This window comes from Nyctereutes procyonoides, unplaced genomic scaffold, assembly GCF_905146905.1.
Source record: "Nyctereutes procyonoides isolate TBG_1078 unplaced genomic scaffold, NYPRO_anot_genome, whole genome shotgun sequence".
Classification (NCBI taxonomy): domain Eukaryota; kingdom Metazoa; phylum Chordata; class Mammalia; order Carnivora; family Canidae; genus Nyctereutes; species Nyctereutes procyonoides.
In genome coordinates, this window is record NW_026575146.1 from 13,789,540 (window position 1) to 13,811,672 (window position 22,133).

General features: G+C 47.4%; 1 protein-coding gene across 2 annotated transcripts in view; it reads left to right on the forward strand.

Annotated features, from left to right (window-relative positions):
- The window catches only part of SYNJ2 (synaptojanin 2), a 101,624-nt gene that overhangs the window by 57,290 nt on the left and 22,201 nt on the right, over positions 1-22,133 (forward strand). For both annotated transcript variants that reach the window (XM_055310804.1, XM_055310805.1), the window contains exons 7-15: positions 196-292; positions 2,770-2,942; positions 4,430-4,511; positions 5,231-5,380; positions 5,456-5,621; positions 15,740-15,931; positions 17,680-17,761; positions 18,482-18,622; positions 20,230-20,422. In XM_055310804.1, the coding sequence (XP_055166779.1) occupies positions 196-292; positions 2,770-2,942; positions 4,430-4,511; positions 5,231-5,380; positions 5,456-5,621; positions 15,740-15,931; positions 17,680-17,761; positions 18,482-18,622; positions 20,230-20,422 (1,276 nt within the window). The remainder of the gene's footprint in view (positions 1-195; positions 293-2,769; positions 2,943-4,429; positions 4,512-5,230; positions 5,381-5,455; positions 5,622-15,739; positions 15,932-17,679; positions 17,762-18,481; positions 18,623-20,229; positions 20,423-22,133) is intronic.

A 22,133-nucleotide genomic window follows, 5' to 3' on the forward strand; every position in this document is an offset into this window, starting at 1 on the left:
CAGTGGGGTTGATGGCAAGGAGAGACTGGTTCTCTGCTCATCCCCGCAATTCCCCATTTTGGGTCCTGGGAAACAGCGCCTCCCAACCCTCTAGTGCCAAACAGGTGCCTCTTGCACCCCGTCCCCTCTACAGTGGGGCTGTCAGCCTGTGTCCAGGTGACCTGGGCTCATGGTGCTGCCCTGTTCCAACTGCAGACACATGGTGCTTCTGAAGGAGCAGTATGGGAAGCAAGTGGTCGTAAACCTGCTGGGGAGCAGAGGTGGAGAAGAGGTGCTCAACAGAGCCTTCAAGGTAAACGCCGTGCTGCTTCTTGGCGCCCGGGGTGGAGGGGCAGTGGGTGAGGGAGGTGAGGGCCCCGCTCAGAGGCAGGCTTCTGTGCTGGACTGGGAACAGCAGTGCTCTCCCCATGTTTGGGGAGGCTTTTTTTTTGTTTTTTTGTTTTTTTCCCACCAGCTCTGTAGCATGAGGTGATTTGGACTCCTGATCTATGAAATTTAATTTTTATGAACTGATGGTTTGGGAATTTGCTCAAAGTCAAAACAAAGCATCTCCCTTCTCCGGCTGCATTTCCTCCGGGGCTCCCACTGGAGCTTTGAGGGCTTAGGTTAGCCAGGCCTCTTTCCCATTCTCTGGGACACACGTGCACGCACGCACCCCTACCACCACCACCTTGCACACATGTGGGCTTCGCCCTGCTGCCCCTCACTGCTCTGGGAGCCTGAGCTCCCCCTTCCTTCTTTGGTCTGGCTCTGCTGCAGGCCAGGGCCTCCTGGCAAGCTCACCCAAACACCTGCAGGGCACCTGGCATGGAGCAGTTGTTCAGAGCTCCTGCTGGAGTTAAAGCAAGGAATCTTACATGATTTCCTCCTGCTAATAACTTTAACCTTCAAATCTTCTGTCCCCTTCTGGGCTGTCCCTGAAAGCTGCTTCCTTTGCCCGGCTCCTCTGGGTACTTTCAGGGGTAGGAGCAGGGGGGCCTGAGCAGGGAAGGAACAGGTAGAAGGAATGGCTCCACCTACCTCGCCCCACCTTGCCCAGGGCCTCTCCCTGTTCCCAGAGTCCCAAGTATATTCAGTCCACTAGGTGAAGAAAGCTCCAGAATGAGCTGTGGGCGATGACCACGTTCCTATCCTAGTGGCCCATGTCTCCCATGGGAAGTGAAGAAAAGCCCTCTGGTTGTTCCAAGGTCACAGAAGCCCCTTATGGGGAGAGTGAAACCAGACTTCACCTCATGGGAAGCAGCGTTTGCTGCCTTCCTGACTCCTGACCTCTGGCTGGTAGGAGCCGAGCCCAGTGGGTGCTCCTTTCCCTCTGCTCAGAAAAGCCATGTGCTCAGAGCAGACTTCCTGGTGGCCAATTTCATTTGGCCAGACCTGCTTTTCCTGTTTGGTTTGTTGCTGTTGGCAACAGCTTGCTGAGTATCTCCCCACCCAACCATCTTGGCAGCAACGTTGACAGCTTATTTTAAGGAAAAAGAAGGAAAAAAAAAAAGAACAGAATCTCTTTTCCCTTGATATCTTGAGTTATGGAGAGGGGATCCCCTCAGGTCCCCATCATCTGGAGGAAGTGATGGGCTCTTTTGTCACTCGTGGGGCAGGAGGCAGCAGTGGTCCTGTGGCCCAGGTGGAGGGGGGGCAGGTAGGAGAGGGGAAGGGATGCCACTGGAGGAGACCTGCCGGTGCCACACCAAGCTGCGGTTCTGTCAGCCCTGAAGTCCGGGCACCAGCAGCCAGCCTGCAATCATCAGGCCACAATGGGACAGGGTGCTCACTCGAAAATGTAAAGTCACCAAGAAGTACACAGGTCAGTTCAGCTGACTTTTTTTTCATAGCGAGACCTTCCTGATGGTCACAGCCACGCTCTGCCTGGCATTCTGGCTACAGCGCTGGGCACTTTGAATTGGAGGGACTAGAAGGCCTGAAGCCCTTCTAATCTTTCAAGGTCATCAGACTCTCTGGACAAGTCTAAGCTGAAGCTACACAGGAGGGTCCAGGGTGGGGCGGGTCTGAGCCCGGGTGCCCTGGGGAGGCAGCTGGTTCATCTACCACAGGGCTCTCAAGAAAGCTGAGTTGTTGCCTGGGAGGTTCCTCACGTGGGAGGAAGGCAAAGCCTCTGTCAGGAGCACTGAGCTGCCTGGGGCCCACCTATTCACCTCCATCTCTGGCCTTGCCTCCCCTCTAGGTCCTGTGCTAGCCTGGGCCCACCGACCCTGACCATTTGTCACCCCATCCTAAAGTCTCATGGGACCATGCCTCTGGCACTCCCCCTCACAGGGACCTTGATGCAAGAATTGGGCACCATTGAGCACACACCCCCTGGGGCTTGCGCTTGTCAGGATGGGACTGGTTACCTGGGCAACAGGGAGCTGGATTATGAGCTCCACAGCCTGCTGGGCTGCGCTGTCCCTGATGGGCCCAGGGCACTTGCGTGCCTACAGGATAGCGTGGTCCTCCCCTCATGAGTGCCCTCCCAAGGGCCCTGCAGTGGGGGATGTCCATTCAGGGCTGTGAGCCAGGGGGCTGAACCTCCGGCTGTCCTTTGCCCAGGGAGGCCCTTCTGCCCTGCTGCAGGCAAGATGCTCTTTGCAGCCTCATCTGCAAGTCTTTGTTCTTCCCTTTCAGGGTCGGGACTGATAAACAGCTTGGTCCACCACTTGCCTTAAAATAAACTGTGGGCTCTAGCGAGTGCCTGGGGTAGCCTCACAGATTCCAGCCTGTGAGGCTTGTGGTCCCTTGCTCCCCTGCCACTCTCTCCCTTTCCACTTTCAGAAATTGCTCTGGGCTTCTTGCCACGCCAGCGACACACCTATGATAAACTTTGACTTCCATCAGCTGGCCAAAGGTGGGAAGCTAGAGAAATTGGAGAATTTGTTGAGGCCCCAGTTGAAGCTCCACTGGGATGACTTTGACGTGTTCACCAAGGGCGAGAATGTAAGTCCACGGTGAGTCTCCACCTGCGTCCTCGTCCTCCTGCTGGGTGACTGGCGGAACAGCCAGGGGACCTCCCAACAAGTGCAGTTTCCTGTACCACAGGCTCAGGGATGGGGGGGACCCCAGGTTCCAGCCTTCTTCCCCTCTCCACCTTCAGAATGTGCTTTTGAATTTTGTGAGTAGATGGCAAAACCTGGTTTTCTGGCAAAATAAATTATAAATAAAGGGACTTGGTTAAAACATGGAGCTATGGTGGCCATAGAATTCATTGTTCAAACTGATGAAAGCCCATGAGAGTGAAGAGGAACATCTAACATCAGCCCCATTGCCAGGAGGGCATGGGGTATAGATTTTCCTGCTCAGAGCTGAGCAAAAAAAAGGAAGCCTACCTTCCTCAAATCACAATGCAGTCAGTCCTCTGCATTCACAGATTCTGTATTTGCACATTTGTCTGTTGCTAACATTTATGTGTAATCCCCAAATCAATACTTACAACCCTTTTATGATCATTCACAGACATGCTCAGAACTGTGAAAAATTTGAGTCTCTCAGTATGCCACATTCCCAGTTGAGGGAGAACAAGGCGACGCTCTGCCTTTTGGTTTCAGCTCTCCTACTATAAAGCATCCTTTTTATGGTCTGTGTAGTGCCACATGGTCACATCTTTGTGCATTTTATTGGTGATTTCGCTGTTTAAAATTCTCCCCAACTGTAGTGCGAAGAGCTGTAAGGTGTTCCCAAGCACAGAGTGGCTGTGATGTGTCAAATGGGGAAAATACCTATGATAGAGAAGCTTTGCTTGGGTATGTTATAGTGCAGTTGGCTAGGAATCCAGTGTTAATAAGTCAACAAACTATATTAAAGTGCCTTTAAACAGAAACACACATAAAACAAGGTTGTGTGTTGAGTGGTTGATGAAAATGTGTGAGAGCAGAAGCTTGCAGGAACCTAACCCTGGATTTCCCCTGGGAGCAGTAGTTTGGCATTGGCTAATCTGCTAATGGTTCGATTCACTAATTGTTTTTTTCTTTTTAAGATTTATTTTATGGGGTGGAGAGAGCAGGAGGAGGGACAGAGGGAGAGACTCGCATGCAGAATCCCCACTGAGCACAGACCCTGATGCGAGGCTCAATCTCATAACCCTTAGATCATGACCTGAGCCAAAATCAAGAATCGTTGCTTAACCGACTGAGCCATCCAGGTGCCTCTCAATTCATTGATTGTTCATGGTAACTTTTTAGGATATAACTGTAGCAAATAATGAGAATTGGCATCTGTTATAACAGCCTAGGCGTGCAGGTGGCCGAGAGTGTATGTGCCACTCCAGCAGTGTTGGGGTCCCTTGGGGTGTGTTCTGGGGCTTCTGGTGGGCTACCAGAATAGGTGAGTGTGGGCACCAGTTTTCTTGGAGGCCTCCAGTTATATGTAGGCCATTGTGCTATGGCCCTTGGTCCTTCAACTACAATTTGTAACCATTTGTATTTCTTGTTTTTCAAAGTTTTCAGAAAGGCACTTTGCGGATGAACTGTCTTGATTGCCTGGACCGAACCAACACAGTGCAGAGCTTCATAGCACTCGAGGTCTGTCCCTGTTGTGTGAGGCCCCTTGGGCCACCTGGGTTATATCCCATGCCTCCATTGGCACGATGAGGGTGACCTCACTGGGCTAACTTTCTAACAGTGGGAACGTGGGGCAGAGATGTGCTGGGAAGCTAAGAGCGAGGTTTTCCTGGCTGGCCTTTGCCCCATTTTTAGGCACTCTTTGAGGAATGCATCCCAGACGTGGTGGCCCAAAGCTGCCAGGTGCCGCCTTGAATAACAGTGGTTCTGTGTAATGATTGCTGTGGATATCCAGTTGGGCAAGGGCAGTGTGAGGCTGGCTGAGATGAGGCTGAATCTGAAGCCTGGGAGGGAGATCTCAGTCTGTCTAGTGGCCCTCTGGCCCAGTACCTGGTTTACCTCTCCTGTCTCACCACTGGAGGGAAGGCATGGAGTCACCACTGCCTGCTGGGTATCCCTGATTGCTCTCCATCCCTCTGGTGCTCAGGGGTGGGGGATAGAGGAAGTCAAGAGTAAGGGGGGCAGAGGAGGGCTGATAGAATGATCAAGTTGGGTGAGTTGTGGTAGGAAGCCCCATTCTTTGCTCCAAGGATTCTTGGAGGGGCACAGAGTGAGCCACGGCCTGCCAAATAAGGAACCCACCAGAATGATGCCTGGTGATGTTCCCCCCGAACCAGCTATGGGTGATGGGAGCTTCCATGTGAGAAGACAGTGACCTCTGTCCCATATTTCTTATCTAGGTCCTTCATCTCCAGCTCGAGAGCCTCGGCCTGAATTCAAAGCCCATCGCTGACCGCTTTGTGGAATCCTTTAAAGCCATGTGGTCTCTGAATGGACACAGCCTTAGCAAGATGTTCACAGGCAGCCGGGCCCTAGAAGGGAAGGCCAAGGTAGGGGCAGGCCACAGGGAGAGAGGGAGGGCCTGCATGAATCCCTCTTACCACCTATGGTCTGGCTTGTGGCAGGTGGGTAAGCTGAAGGATGGGGCCCGGTCCGTGTCTCGCACTATCCAGTCCAACTTCTTTGATGGAGTGAAGCAAGAGGCCATCAAGCTGCTGCTGGTTGGGGATGTTTACACTGAGGAGTCTGCAGACAAAGGAAGGATGCTTCTGGACAACACAGCCCTGCTGGGTAAGCCCTGCTGGGCTCCCACTCCACTTGCACGGAGATGTCCAGCTGCCCTGCCCCCAGAAGGAATGGGTGGGAGTGGTGGGTGTGCTAGCCAGCCTTCCCGCTCCTCAGGTAGTCCCAAAAGGCAGGTAGCAGACACTCCCCTGAGCTGAGCTCCCATGCCCTGCATTTCTGGCCTGTGACTTGAGCTTGACCACTTGACCTAAGCAGCCTACGGCTGTGATTTGTATTCTTTTATGAAATGGTCTGTCATTTGCAGCCACAAGAGGAAGCTCAGGAAAAAAAGTTTATTCTTCAGAAGTAAGAACATACAGAGGCGTCTGGGTGGCTCAGTTAAGTGTCTGTCTCTTGACTTTGACTCAGGTCATGACCTCAGGGTCATGAGATAGAGCCCTGCATTGGGCATCAGACTCCAAACTCAGTATGGAGCCCGCTTAAGATTCTCTCTCTCTCTCTTCCTCTCCCACCCCTGCTCGCTCTCTCTCTCTCTCTCTCTCTCTCTCTCAAAAAATAATAATACAGACCAAAAGTGAAAGGTTGGAAAAAGATGTTTGTAACTATATTCCTAACAGACAAAAAGAGACTCTAAAACAAAGACTATTAATAGACAAAGGGCATTACATAATGATAAAGGGGTCCATTAAACAAGGTGACATAATGTGTAAATATATATATATACACACCCAACATATGAGCACTATGATATTTAAATGTTAACGTCTAAAGGGAGAGATTTACAGCAATACAACAATAGTAGGGGACTTTAATATCCCACTTATATTGATGGATAAATCATCCAGACAGAAAATGAGTAAGGAGACATTGGCCTTAAACAACATATTAGACCAGATGGATTTAACAGACATAAGCAGAACATTCCACCCCCCCAGCCAACAGAATACACATTCCTCTCAAGTACACATGGAACATTCTCTAGGATGGATCATATGTTAGGCCACAAGACAAATCTTAATAATTTCAAGAAGATTGAAATCCTGTCAAGCATCTTCTCTGACCACAATGGTATGAAACTAGAAATCAATTACAAGAAAACTGGAAAAAAACCCCACAAAAATGTAGAGATTAAACAACATGCTACTGAACAACCAGTGATGGGTGATCAGAGAAGCAAGGGAGAAATTTAAAAAATACCTAGAGTCAAACAACAGAAATACAATATACCAGAATCTTTGGGATGCAGCAAAAGCACTTCTATGAGAAAAGAGCACAGCAATACAGGCCTACCTCAAGGAAGCAAGAGAAATCTCAAGTAATCTAACTTTACAACTAAAGGAGCTAGAAAAAAAAAAAAAAGAATGAAGCCCAAAGTCACTAGAAGGAAGGAAGTAATAAAGACCAGAGGGGTAATAAATGAAATAGAGATTTAAAAACAGTAGATAAGATCTACAAGAATTGGTTCTTTGAAAAGATAAAATTGATTAAACTATAGCTAGACTAACCAAGAAAAAGAAGTGACTAATCAGAAATGAAAGAGGAGAATCATAGCTGACACCACAGAAATACAAAGGATCACAGGAGACTACACACATAATTCTATGCCAACAAATTGGACAACCTAGAAGAGATGGATAAATGCCATTCTTCCAAGACAGAATCATGAAGAAATACAAAATCTAGATAGACCGATTGTTAGTAATGAGGTTGTATTAAAAATTAAAAACCTCCCAAAGGGGCACCTGTCTCAGTTGGTTGAACATGCAACTCTTGATCTTGGGGTTGTGAGTTCAAGTCCTCTGTTGGGCAGAGAGATTTTGAAAAATAAAATGGAATAGCTGAAAATTAAAACCAAAACAAACAACAAAAACCCTCCCAATACACATAAGTCCCTTGACCTGAAAGCATCACTGGTGAATTCTACCAAACATGCAAAAAAGTTTTAATACCTGACCTTCTCAGCTCTTTAAAAAAATTGAAAAGGAGGGAATACTTCCAAACTCATTTTATGAGGCCATCATTATCCTGATATCAAAACCAGACTAGGATGTCATGCACCCACAACAAAATTGTAGGCCAGGATCACTGATGAACACTGACACACAAATCTACAATAAAATGTGCAAACCAAATTCAACAATACCTCAAAAGGATAGTTTTTTACCATGATCAGGAAGGATTTATTCCAGTGATGCAATGATGGTTCAACATCCACAAATCAATCAGCTGATACACCACATTAACAAAATGAAGGATAAGAATCCTGTTGATCTGGGCGCCTGGGTGGCTCAGTTAAACATCTGCCTTTGGGATCCCTGGGTGGCGCAGTGGTTTAGCGCCTGCCTTTGGCCCAGGGCGCGATCCTGGAGACCCGGGATCGAATCCCACGTCAGGCCCCCGGTGCATGGAGCCTGCTTCTCCCTCTGCCTATGTCTCTGCCTCTCTCTCTCTCTCTCTGTGACTATCATAAATAAATAAAAATTAAAAAAAAATCTGCCTTTGACTCAGGTTATGATCTCAGGGTCCTGGGATCGAGCCCTGAGTTGGGATCCCTGCTTGGCAGGGAGTCTGCTTCTCCTCCTCCCTTTGCCACTCCCTTCCCCCACTCATGCTCTCACACGCACTCTCTCTCAAATATCTTTTTTAAAAAAGATTTTATTGAGTTGACCATCTCAATAGATAATGGATAAAAAGCATTTGACAAAATTCAACATCCATTCCTGATAAAAACTCTCAACAAAGTGGATATGGAGGAAATTTACCTAAACATAATGAAGGTTATAGATGACAACCCCACAGGTAACATCATACTCAATGGTGAAAAGCTTTCAGCTTTTCATCTGAGATCAGGAATAAGACAAGGACGCCTAATCTTGCCCCTTTCATTCAACATGTATTAGAAGTCCAATTAGGCAAGAAAAAAGTCACCCAAGTTAAGAAGAATAAAACTGCCACTGTTTGCAAATGGCATACTATATATAGAAAACCCAAAAGACCACTCAGAAACTGTTAGAACTAATAAATGAATTTAGTAAAGTAGCAGGATACAAAATCAACATATAGGAATCTGATGTCTCTATACATTAGTAACAAATTATCAGACTGAAAATTAAAACAATTCCATTTACAGTTGCATCAAAAAGAATAAAATATCCAGGAATAAATTTAACCAGGAGATGAAAGACTTGTACTCTGAAAACTGTAAGACAGTGATGAACAAAACTGAAAAATAGGCAAATAAATAGATATTCTGTGCTCATGGATTGGAAGTATTAATATTGTTAAAATGTGCATACTATCCGAAACAATGTACAGATTCAGTACAATCCCTATCAAAATTCCATTGGCATTTTTCACAGAATTAGAACAAAGAATTCTAAAATTTGTGTGAAATCACAAAAGACCCCAAATAGCCAAGGCAATTTTTTTATTAAAGATTTTATTTATTTATTCATGAGAGACACAGAGAGTCAGAGACACAGGCAGAGGGAGAAGCAGGCTCCATGCAGGGAGCCTGACGTGGGACTCGATCCTGGGTTTCCAGGATTACACCCTGGGCTGAAGGCAGCACTAAACCGCTGAGCCACCCAGGCTGCCCTAGCCAAGGCAATCTTGAGAGAAAAGAACAAAGCTAGAGGTATCCAATTCTCTGATTTCAAACTAAACTGTAAAATTTAGTAAAACAGTATTGTATTGGTATAAAAACAGGCACACAGAACAATGAACAGAATTGAGAGCCCAGATTTAAACCCATGCATATATGGACTGCAAATTTATGACAAAGATGCTAAGAACATACAACGGCGAACGGACAGTCCCTTCAATAAATGATGTTGGGAAAACTGAACAGCTACATGCAAAAGAGTGAAACTAGACCACTGTCTTACACGATGCACAAAAGTCAACTCAAAATGGATGAAAGACTCGAATGTAAGACCTGAAACCATACAGTTCCTAGAAGAAAACCCAAGTAGTAAGCTCCCCCAACATTGGTGTTAGCAATATTTTTTTTGAATCTGACTCCAAAGGCAAAGGAAACCGAAGAACAAATAGATTGGATTACATCAAACTGAGTAACTTCTGCACAGCAAAAGGAATCATCAAAACGAGAAGGCAGTGGTGCCTGGTGGTGGCTCAGTCGATTGGGTGACTGCCTTTGGCTCAGGTCAAGATCCCGGTCCTGGGATCAAGCCCTGCATTGGGCTCTCTGCTCAGTGAGGAGCCTGCTCTTCCTTCTGCCTCTGCTGCTCCCCCTGCCTGTGCACACATGCTCTCTTGCGCACTCTCTCTCTCTCTCAAATAAATAAATAAAATCTTAAAAAAAAAAAAAAAAAAAAAAAACCTCAAAAGGCAGGGGGTAACTGGATGGGTCAGTCAGTTAAGCATCCAACTCTTGGTTTTGGCTCATGTCATGATCTTGGGGTTGTGAGATCAAGCTCTGCATCAAGATCAAGAGTCTGCTTTAGATTCTCTCTCCCTCTGCCTCTCTCCCTGCCTCACCGCCCCCCCCACCAGAAAAATAAAAATAAAAAGCAGCCTACTAAATGGGAATGGATTTTTCTGAATCCTATATCGGATAAGAGGTAATATCCAAAATATGTAAAGATCTCCTACAACTCACCAGTAACAACAAAAAAAATCAAGCAACCTGATAAAAGATGGCCAGAGGATCTGAATGGGCAGATCTCAAAGAAAACATATGGATGGTCAATGGGCACATGAGAAGATGTTCAACATCATTAATTACTAGGGAATGCAAATCAAAACCAAAATAAGATATAACCTCACAATGGCCAAAAAGGCAACAAGCATTGGAGAGAGTTATGAAGATAAGCGAGTCGTCATGTGCTGTTCCTAGGAATATGAATTGGCACAGCCACTATGGAAAGCAGTATGGAGATTCTCAGAGAATTAAGAATAGAACTACCATATGATACAACTCTTCCACTTTGGGGGATTTATCTGGAGAATGTAAAAACATTCATTCAAAAAGACATACATACCCTTATGTTTATTGCAGCATTTTTTTTAAGATTTTATTTATTTGACAGCACAAGCAGGGGGAGTGGGAGAGGGAGAAGCAGCTTCCCTGAAAGCAGGGAGCCCAACATGGGGCTCGATCCCACCACCCTGGGATCATGACCTGAGCCAAAGGCAGCTGCCCAACTGTGCCACCCAGGTGCCCCAATTGCAGCATTATTTACAAAACCAAGATATGGAATAAGCCAAGTGCCCATCAGTAGGTGGATAAAGAAGATGTGACATTTACACACACACATACTCACACAGAGGAATACTACTTGATCACAAAAAGGAATGAAGTCCTGCCATTTGCAACCACCTGGATGGACCTTAAAAATATTATGCCAAGTGAAATGAGTCAAGTGGAGAAAGACAGATACCACGTGACTTAGCTCTTGGAATCTAAAACAAAACAAAAGCAAACTTCCAGATGAAAACAGATCCATGTTTACCAGAGCAGGTTGGTGTGGGTGAAGGCTGTCGAATGTGTGGTGATAGATGGTAACCAGACTTTGGGTGGTGATCATTTTGTAGGCGTACGGATGTAGAATTGTAATGTTTTACACTGGAGACATAAAACGTTATCTACCAATTTTACCTTAGTTTAACAATTTCTTTATTAGACTTGCAGCTCCTAGACATGGAGGGCATGCCACACAGGGGTTTATTGGGATTTTCTTCAGTGGGGTTTCCTCCGGAAAGACAAGACAGGGTAAACAGCTTAGGATTGGCTGGTTTGAGTAATTCTGGTAGGGCTTTGGGTTATAGGCACGGAGTCTAGTTGAATGATAACCTGATCCTGGCATGATTGAGGCAAAAGAATATACAAAATAAGTATACAGTACTAGCCATCACTGTTTCTTGGGGGCCCGTGCTTTCTGGCTTTGAATGGGAGCCCACTCTTATATATTTCCAAGCCAAGGGGAGGGAGAAAGTCAAGAAGGCATTGCAGGCATCCATGTACAGTCTCAACCCCAGTGGGCTCTTTTTTTTTTTTTTTTGTAGTTGAATGTGCATAGTAGCTTTATTCACACTGCCCAAAAAACTAGAAACCACCAATGTCTAACTGGTGAACAGATTAAACAAATTAGAGTATATCCATACAATGCAATATTAGGAAAAAAAGAATAAGCTTTTAATACACAAAGAATTATGTAATTATGTAATATGTAAGAAGATTTACATAAAAGATTACATACTATATAATTCTTTCTATATGAAATTCTAGTAAAGGTGAAACTATTGTGGACAGAAAGTAGGTCAGTGGCTACCAAGGACTGACAGAGAAGATTGACTACAAAATGGCATGAAGGAACTACTGGAAGTGTTGGAAAAGTTCTATATCATGATTGTGGTAACAATTACATGACTGTATACATCTATCAAAACTCATTAAATCATACACTTGAAATTTGTGAATTTTATTGGATGTAAATTTTACCTCTAATGCTGGTTAACAAAGATTCTAGAAAAGTAGTGGCAGTAGCAACACAAATTTTGAATCATAAAATAGAGCAATCAGACAGCAAAACCAAAACCCTGTTAACAACACATAAGCAAAACTAGATGAGACAATTTTATGGGCTGAAAATTTTTATGTTGAAACCCTCACCCCCAGTACCTCAGAATGTCACAATATATGGAGATGTGGCCTTTAAAGAGGTGATTAAATTAGAACAAGGGTGGCATCTAATCCAAACTGACTGGTGTCCTCATAAGAAGAGGAAATTCCAATTTACTGTGACAAACTAGGGATGTGCTGGCATGGAGGAAAAGCCATGTGAGGATATAGTGAGATGGTGGCCATCTGCAAGACAAGGAGGGGAGGCCTCAGGAAAAGACAGGTTGACATCTTGATCTTGGGCTAATAGACTCCAGAACTGTGAGAAAACAAATTTCTGTTGCTTAGGGCATCAAGTCTGTGGTAGTTTGTTATGACACTCCCAGCAAACTAATACAGATAAACCCCCAAACATAAGCAAGTGAGGGAAAAACAAAGCAAAACAAAACAATGCATTACCTGTATGGTGACTCTGTGACTGAAAGACAACGGATCAAAATAAATTACCCAGAATCTATCAAAGAGAGACAAAGGAATAGAAAACAATATAGGAATTATGGGGGAAAATGTAAAAGAACATTGACTATGTAAAACAGTAATGTCCTTCTGGTTTAAAAAAAGATAATAAAAATATAAGAGAACAATAATTTACATTGGGAAGTGGATGGATAAATGTAGCTAAAGTACCCCAAATACTTTTTTTTTAATTTTATAAATTAATTTTTATTGGTGTTCAATTTACCAACATACAGAATAACACCCAGTGCTCATCCCGTCAAGTGTACCCCTCAGTGCCCGTCACCCATTCACCCCCACCCCCCACCCTCCTCCCCCTCCACCACCCCTAGTTCATTTCCCAGAGTTAGGAGTCTTTATGTTCTGTCTCCCTTTCTGATATTTCCCACACATTTCTTCTCCCTTCCCTTATATTCCCTTTCACTATTATTCATATTCCCCAAATGAATGAGAACATACACTGTTTGTCCTTCTCCGGTTACTGTGGCCAAGTTCAAAAAGGGTGTTGCCTGAGTTCTCCTCTGGGATTTTGATGGAATCTTGTCTCACATTTAGATCTTTCATCCATTTTGAGTTTATCTTTGTGTATGGTGCAAGAGAGTGGTCCAGTTTCATTCTTCTGCATGTGGATGTCCAATTTTCCCAGCACCATTTATTGAAGAGACTGTCTTTCTTCCAGTGGATCGTCTTTCCTCCTTTATCGTATATTAGTTGACCATAAAGTTCAGGGTCCACTTCTGGGTTCTCTGTTCTGTTCCATTGATCTATGTGTCTGTTTTTGTGCCAGTACCACACTGTCTTGATGAACACAGCTTTGTAGTACAACCTGAAATCTGGCATTGTGATGCCCCCAGATATGGTTTTCTTTTTAAAATTCCCCTGGCTGTTTGGGGTCTTTTCTGATTCCACACAAATCTTAAAATAATTTGTTCTAAGTCTCTGAAGAAAGTCCATGGTATTTTGATAGGGATTGCATTATACGTGTAAATTGCCCTGGGTAACATTGACGTTTTCACAATATTAATTCTGCCAATCCATGAGCGTGGAATATTTTCCCATCTCTTTGTGTCTTCCTCAATTTCTTTCAGAAGTGTTCTATAGTTTTTAGGGTATATTTTGAGAACCATTTGAATGGTAAATGGTTCTCCAACCTTTTATTTTCAGGTTGTAGGTGTCCTTCTGTCTAAATTGAGTCTCTTGTAGACAGCAAATAGATGGGTCCTGCTTTTTTATCCAGTCTGAAACCCTGCGCCTTTTGATGGGGTCATTAAGCCCATTCACGTTCAGAGTTACTATTGACAGATATGAGTTTAGTGTCATCATGATATGTATAGTGGTGAGCATAGCTGCCTTCCCAGTGGGCTCTTGGTCCCATCGCCAGGTATCTTTTGTCCCAGGGAGTCTCCCGTGAGAGTGGCCCCCTGTTTGTTATGGTCCCAGGACCCTACTGAACTGAAAGAAGGAGAAGAAATGATTGTCTCCGGGGATCAGGACACCTCCTGCTCTCGGGGCAAGATTGTCATGCTTCTGTCAATAGCTAGAGGTTTGGGGTTGTTAGTTGATATATAGTTGACATGTGGCATTGTATTACTTTCATGTGTTCAACATCATGATTCAATACTTGTGTACGTTGTGAAATGATCACAGTAAGTCTCGTTAATATCCATCACCACACATAGTTACAAAAGGTTTTTTTTTCATATGATGAGATCCTTTAAGATCTACTCTCTTAGCAGCTTTGGAATGGGTGACCCAGTATTATCAACTATGGTGGTTCTGCTGTGCATTACATCCCCAGGACTTCCTGACTTTATACCTTTTGACTCCCTTCATCTTTCTCTCCCCCAAACCCCTCAACACCTAGTCCATTCTCTATGTCTAGGAGTTCATGGTTTTTAGAGTTTGGGGGGAGGGTTGTTTTTTTGGTGGGTTTTTTTCTTTTTGGTTTCTTGTTTTGTTTTTTGGTTTTTAACTTCTACCTGTAAATGAGCTACAGGTTTCTTTGAGGGAATTTTAATGGCTTCTTATCCCCTAGACCCTATAAATGTTATAGAGCTAGTGGAGAAGAAGGGGGAACCCAGCATTTTTCCTTATAAGACCGTGTAAGTTTTAGAACTTTTTGAAAAATTAATTTGCCCATGCTTAAAATGGTTTCACAGCCCCTTTGCTGTTTTCATTCCTCCATAAAGACTTTCGCTTGGCTTCACTTCACCAAGGTGATTATTTGCGTCAACCTGGAAATCAGGCCAGCTTGGTCAAAGCTGAGAGAGGATCTGAGTAGCACAGGATCTTATTAAGTAGATAGGTAGGAATGACATAGATTTGAGGTAAGTCACTCATTTAAAAAAAATGGAATGTATTTCGGATATCCAGAGGATGGACATGATTCAGAGCAATGATTTTTTTTTTTTTTAAAGGCTTGAGTCCAGGGTAAGGCAAACAAAGTATCTCATGAGGGATGGAGGGTGAAAAAGGCCAAGATGGCGTAAGACATTTAAAAGTGTTTTTTTTTTTTAAAGATTTTATTTATTTGAGAGAGAGAGAGAGAGAGAGAGTGAGCGAGCAAGAACACGAGCAGGGAGGCAGAGGGAGAAGCAGACTCTCTACCAGGCAGGGATCCCGACATGGAGCTCGATCTCAGGACCCTGGGATCATGACCTGAGCTGAAGGCAGATACTTAACCAACTGAGCCACTTACCCTAAGATGTTTCAAGTTTTAGGTACCAGTGTTCAGAGTGGGGTGGGTTGCGGCATCCCCTTGCTGACAGCCCCACTGGGTGGTGGAGAACGTGCCAAGCAGAGACTCCCTGTGGTGTCTGTTTGGGTAAAGGGCGTCAAGAGTGAACGCGTGGTCCTGTGTTTTCGGGGCTTCGTGACACAAATGCCCCAGGGAAGTCTACTGGTTCTGGTGGCTCTGGCTTCTCCCCACCCTCGCGGGAGCAAACCCGGCCCCTGCCCGTAGGGGCTGCAGCCCTCTCCCCAACAGGGAGCCCCTTCCGAGTCTGGGGAGGATGCGTGTGGTTGTGCGGTGTAGACAAACATGCCCTCTCCTGCCTCTACACAGTGACTCCCAGGATCCTGAGGGCCATGGCTGAGCGCCAGTCGGAATTCACAAATTTCAGGCGGATCCGAATTGCCACGGGGACGTGGAACGTGAACGGAGGCAAGCAGTTCCGGAGCAACCTCCTGGGGACGGCCGAGCTGGCCGACTGGCTCCTCGACTCCCCCACGTGCTCGGGCCTCCCGGGATCCCAGGGTGAGCGCTGCGGCTTGACCCTGAAACACAGATTCCACCGCGACCCCCCTGCCCCCCGGCTGACCTTTCCCGCAGCCCACGACTCCTTGAGATGTGGCATGTGGTGCCCTCAGTCCTCAGAAAGTTTGGAAAGGGCTGTGGTCTCTGTTTCCAGAACACACCTGGCAAGTTACTTGGCGCCTTCTCTTTTCCAGATGTTTGGAAGGGTCACCAGAGCGGGGAGGTCTCTCTTGCCACATAGAGAGATTTTGCAGTTTGGGTTTGGCTCTGTCATTAAGGAGGAGGATGTGCTCAGGGCTGCGTTACTGTGGGAAGTGGGGCCGGGCCGAGGACACCTGTCCCAGCCTTCCCTGTCCCAGCCTTCTCCCCAAACGCCTCCGTCTGCTCGTCTGTGTCACATAGTCACAAAAGAATTTGCGTGCCCCTTAAGAACCAAGTGATTCCAAACTTGGCACTTCACTGTTTGTCTTCTATCACGTGAGGTGATACTGGCCTCAGGATGCAGGGTTTGAGGAGTAAAGGCTTCTCTTCAGTTGGCATTTGTGGGCGGGCTGGCTTCCTCCAGCGACCTGGGATGGTGCAAGGGAGCCACGCTCGGGTCTGTGCCCTGAGCTGTGCGCAGAGCCTACCCCGTACTGTCACGGGCACCCGCACCCCCCGCCGCTGCCTTGAGGTGCGGGGTGGCTCGGGTCCACAGCGTGGGGTTCCTGGGATTCTTGTGTGGGTGGTGACCAGAATGCCCACCGGGGAAAGGCCCTGGACGCGCTGAGGGCCCCCCCCCCATCTTCCTGTGCCTGCAGGGATGGGTGGGTGGTGACAGCAAGCTGGCTGCCACTTTGCTGGGGATTTTACTGGGATGGCAGCCCTGCAGCACCACGGGGAACTTGCCAGGTTCAGAGGGAAGGAGGGATTGTGGCGACTCTTGCCAGCAGTTCGGAGGAATAGGTATTTTTTTCTTGAAACAAAGAAGAGAGACTTGAAGCCAATTAAGCTCGAAGTGCCAGGCTGCCCTGTGAGGCCAGGAGGAAAGGAAGTGGATGCCAGGCCTTTCCCCACAGCCTCAGGGAGGGCAGGGTCTCCCTTTCCACTGCTCAAGGGCTGAGTGGCAGGACGGGGGCCACTGGAGAGAGGCAGCCAGTGGCTGTAGGGATCCTATTAACCCCTCTGATTCCCTGTTAGAGGGGACGCAGAGAAGGGATGGGCAGCCCCTCAGCTTGCTGTGCTTCCCATAAAACGTTTCTGCAGCAGGCCTCAGCAGCCACCAGGGAACAGCAATAACCACCTTGAGCTGGGCAGGGTGTTCTCACCTCCAGCCGCGGTCCAGGACAGCAGTCCCCTGGGACAAGACCACCTCAGGCAGTCATTAACGGGTTAAGGCTGGGTCTGATGCACCTGTGGGTCACCCGGAGGGACCCACAGGGCAGTGCCCTAACTACCTGCCAGGTGGGGTGGGCACTTCACACGTCACCTGATGGGTGCTTTACAACATCCTTGTGAGATGACGGTTACTGTCCCATCTGCAGACAAAGGAACAGAGGTTTGGGGAGAGTTCGATAAGGTGCCCCGGGATGGAGACAGGGCAGGTCCATGCACAGTGGGAGGTGAGGGGAGGTGGGGATCTGTAGGGAGCTTCACTCAGTCATCGGGATGAGTGCACCCCGGCTCAGAGAGGCACACGAGGCGCCCCACGAGTCCACTAACACAGGCCTTGTGGGATCTGATGTCCTTCAACTCCTGCCTTGTCCTAGATGAGGACAGCCCAGCTGACATATTTGCTGTGGGGTTTGAAGAGATGGTGGAACTGAGCGCAGGGAATATCGTCAATGCCAGGTGAGTGTCTGGGCATGAGGGGTGCAGGACCACACCCTGAAATTCGCCCAAAGTTTTTCCAAGCCAGGTGCCTCATTAGGAGCAGGTCTCTGGGTTCGTCCTGCTTCTGCATGCACTATCCTATGACCCTCGATGTATAGGCACTGCAGATTGCTCTCCAGTACCCCCCCCCAGACATGCACCTCCACTTCCTCTTTGCAAATTAAGGAAACAGAGGGAAGGGCAGGTATGTCCTTGGCCATGTGGGGAGGAGGCTGTGAGCTGGCGAGTGCACACCTGGAGGGTGTGTGCTGAGGGTCAGGCTGGAGGGGTGCTGATTCACTGTTTCCTGGGGAATGGGCTTCTCTTCTCTCCACCAGATCCAAAGGAAAAGAAAACCACTGCATTAACATTTTGTATAGGGTCAACTGGACTTATTCCTAGTTTAATTTCAAGGAACCTTCTGAACAAATAATAAAACCTGATCTATGCAGCTCTTGATGAGCAAGGTGCTGTGTTGGGTTTTAGGTGACGGGGGAGTGAGGTATGTGCTGTGATGTGTGTGACACAACCAGAAATACACAGATAGTCCACTGCGGGAGTTAAGGCATGGCAGTAACAGGGGAGTGGGGACAGTGGGATACTAGCTCTACAAAAAGAATAAAGGCTGAAGGAGTCTGTTGGTGGGAGAGCCCATGTCCAGCAGACTGGAAGGCATCATTTCTTTCTCTTCTCTTCCAGTACCACCAACAGGAAGATGTGGGGTGAGCAGCTCCAGAAGGCCATCTCACGCTCCCATAGGTACATTCTCTTGACTTCGGCACAGCTGGTGGGCGTCTGTCTGTATATCTTTGTACGTCCATACCATGTCCCATTCATCAGGTAAGAACATTTAGTTTATGAACATCTGGGGGACACGGGGTCTTTCGTCTTGGTGTTTTGTTCAGACTTCCTCCTCCTCCTCCCCTCCTGCAACAGGAATCGGGACTTGCCATTATTCGAGATAAATGTAGCAACCCCCTGAGGAAAAAACAGGCTGAATAGAATATTGTCTGGTGGTTAAAAAGCCACAGTGGGAACCTTGCAGGCCAGGAAGCCGAACCCTTCCAGAGGGAGTGATTGTTGTCCTCCCAAGCTCAGTTTTGTGCAAGGAAAGGGATTCCTGGTTGAAGTTTTAGACAGGAAACCTCTGACCAAGAGCTGAGTTAACTCATCGGGAAATGCCAGTTCTTTTGTCTCTTTTTAAAAGAGTTCTAAATAAGATGTGTGGGCAGAAAGCCTCTACCACTGTCACCCTGTTGTAATGTCCTAAAGTGACAGCTTTGTGACTGTCAGAAAGGGAACACTCAGCAAATGGGCGTCCTCTTGGGAAAGTGTATGCACGTGTGTGTGCAGGCACACGCATGTGTGCACACGTGTGTGCCTGTGTGTGTTTTAAGGTTTGGGAAGAACTTAACCTTTTCCCTTAATGACTCATAACCTCCTGCTGCTACCTGGTCAAATCCGTAGAATTTCCTCCCATGTCAGGCTGAGCTCACTGCCCATGCCAGGCTGAGCCTTTCCCCGCTCCGGGTTGAACACCTCTGAATATGTAGAGGATGAGAGGCGTGCCGATGGCAGCGCTTGGAGAGCATGACTGTCCTCCATGCTCATCAACCTCTTCTAGGACTTTCAGAAAATCTCTAAGTCCGTGTCCCCCTGAGTGTTTATTCTGGCCCTTGGGCAGTGTCCAAAGTGAGTGGGTCAAAGTCAGGAAAGGTAAGGTAAGGTCAGGGCAAAGGTTAGAGATGAACCATGAGAGAGGGAGTGATGCTGGGGAACTCTAGATTTCCCAGATGCCGCCCAAGGTCCCCGGCCTCTCCCCCAGCCTTAGCCTCTCAGACAGTTACCCCCTCACCTTGTCTGCCGACTGATAGGCCCAGGGAGCAGGTGTGGGTCTGAGTGCCTCAGTCTGTGGTCCGGGGACCTGCACGCTCACCTGTGTGCAGTGTAAGCAGGCTCCCATGTGAGCAGGAGTGTGTGCGGAAACTGCCTACACAGCCTAGCACTCATCCAGGGTGTTTCCTGTTCTTAACACATATTGATTACCTGATGGCACCATGTGTGCTTTGCAGGAAAGCCGCAAGAGGGTAGGACAGGGGATGGTGAAGTCCGAGCTGGGTCAGGGGCCCCAAGGACATGGACATGGAAAGGACCCAGGGTGGAGGTGAGAGCTTCCTGGGTGCTTTCGTGAGTGCAGGGCACTTGAGGGTGGGGGCTGCGGAGAGGGCCCTCCAGGCCCACCGCAAGGCAGCTGCCAACAGCGAGAGGACAGAAGTCCGGAGTGACGGCCATGTGGTTGCCATGTGGCCTGGCCACCGATGTGATTGAACAGATTCCGAGCTGCAAGCCTGGCACTGCTGCCCAGCTCTCGTCTGCAGCAGAGCCGGTTCTTGCTTTTCCTTCCAAGCCACAGAGCAGCCACCGCACGTGCTCGCTGTGTGTTCCAGGGACGTGGCCATCGACACAGTGAAGACAGGCATGGGAGGAAAGGCGGGCAACAAGGGTGCCGTGGGCATCCGCTTTCAGTTCCACAGTTCCAGCTTCTGCTTCGTGTGCAGCCACCTGACGGCCGGCCAGTCGCAGGTGAAGGAGAGGAACGAAGACTACAGGGAGATCACCCAGAAGCTGAGTTTCCCGATGGTGAGAGCAGCGTGGCATTGGTGGCTGGTGGCCTGGAGCATGACGGGGATACGGGTGCTAGCTCCCAGCTCAGGCCAACATCGGGGGGTGCGGCTGCGGGAGGGTCCCTGTCCTAGGGGCTCGGCTCCGGGGCAGGGGAAGCACCCTGGGATGGAACAGTAGAGGTGAGCCCAGGGGGTCCAGCCCTGGAGGGTCCTGTGCCCCATGTCTGCACATTTCCTGAATGTCCGTCTGCATCCTACAGTTTCTTTGCCTTTTTGTGCATTTTCTGATTTTCTCATTCACTGTTCACGGTACATCCAAGCTGGTGAAGAACCTCTGAGCCCACACGATACTAGACTCGCTTTTCCTAAGATTCATGATCTTCATACATACCTTCTGTTGCAGCTCAGATAAGGAAGCTGGATTTTGAAACCTGTGTCTTCAGGTCCAAGGAGCCCTGGATCCTCCCACCTGGGCTCCAGGTTGCCGACAACGCGCGCCAGGCTGCCCTCTACTGGCGGCGGGGGTTTCCATCCCAAAGCCAGCAGGGCATCTTTTCAGATTCAGATTCAGATGTTGTCATTCATTCCTGTGCAGAGATGTCACCTGCACACCTTCAGCCTGCTGCGAACCACCTGTCTCCCTGCCAACTCTTTTTGCCACATTGTCTGTGACAGTTGGCTGGGTCATGTCCTCCGTGTGAGGCCAGACAGATCCCGTAAAACTGACCTCCTGTTTTCTGGGCTGCACCAGTACTCAAGGCAAAAACTCTCATTCTCATTAAGAAGTGCTGTAATCTTTGCTCTAGTTTTTATTTCTTGGATTAAAGAAAAAACAAGTAGAGTTGGGAAATTTACAACTTTACATAATGGGACATTATGCTTATTTTCTTTGTGTGTCTATTTAGTTTAAAAAAAAAAAAAGTCCAGCCCTTCTCACTTACAGTGCTATCTTGAAATAGTAAACAACTTTGGACACATTCAAAATATTCAAAGAGCTTTTAATATAGTTTTTTTTCCCCAACAGAAATATCAAGGATACCTTGATATTTGTACCAAAGAGCTACACCTGTGCTCTTTGATAGACTAGCCGCTAGCCACAAGCAGGTACTTAAATTTTAATTAATTTTAATTAATTAAAATGAAATAGAACAAAGAGTTCCTTGGTTACACTGGCCATGTTTTTTGATGGTCACTCAGTGGCTGCATGTGGCTGCTTGTGGCTGGTGGCTCCTGTTCTGGACAGTGCGGATGGAGGGCATTTCTATCACTGCAGAAAGTTCTACTGGCCAACAGTGCTCTGCACACTCATTTATTTGGTTGTGATCATTTTAATATTCTGTCTAGATTACCGTTATGGGTTACAGAGAGTGGAAATGCCACACAAGGAAAAAGAAACAGATTTCGGACTTAGGTTGACCTGAGTTCAAATGTTGCACTTATTATGAGTTAGTGATAACTTTAGCAAGTTTTTTTGAACTTTTTTAATCCAAAGGAGAGCCAATAGTGCATGCTTTGCAGGGCTGCTGTGAGGGCAGTGTGCCCCCAGAACAGAGCCCAGCACACGTAGGTGGATGATAGGGGTGATATGCTGTGGCTGCTGTCATTGTCCTTGTGATTCACAGCAGGGAAGGGTGGGCAAGGATCCCACGCTCTCCAGGGCTGTGCTGGGGGACTGCTGGCTCAGGGTGGGCTAGACAGGGCAGAGGGGGAAGAATAGGACAGGTCAC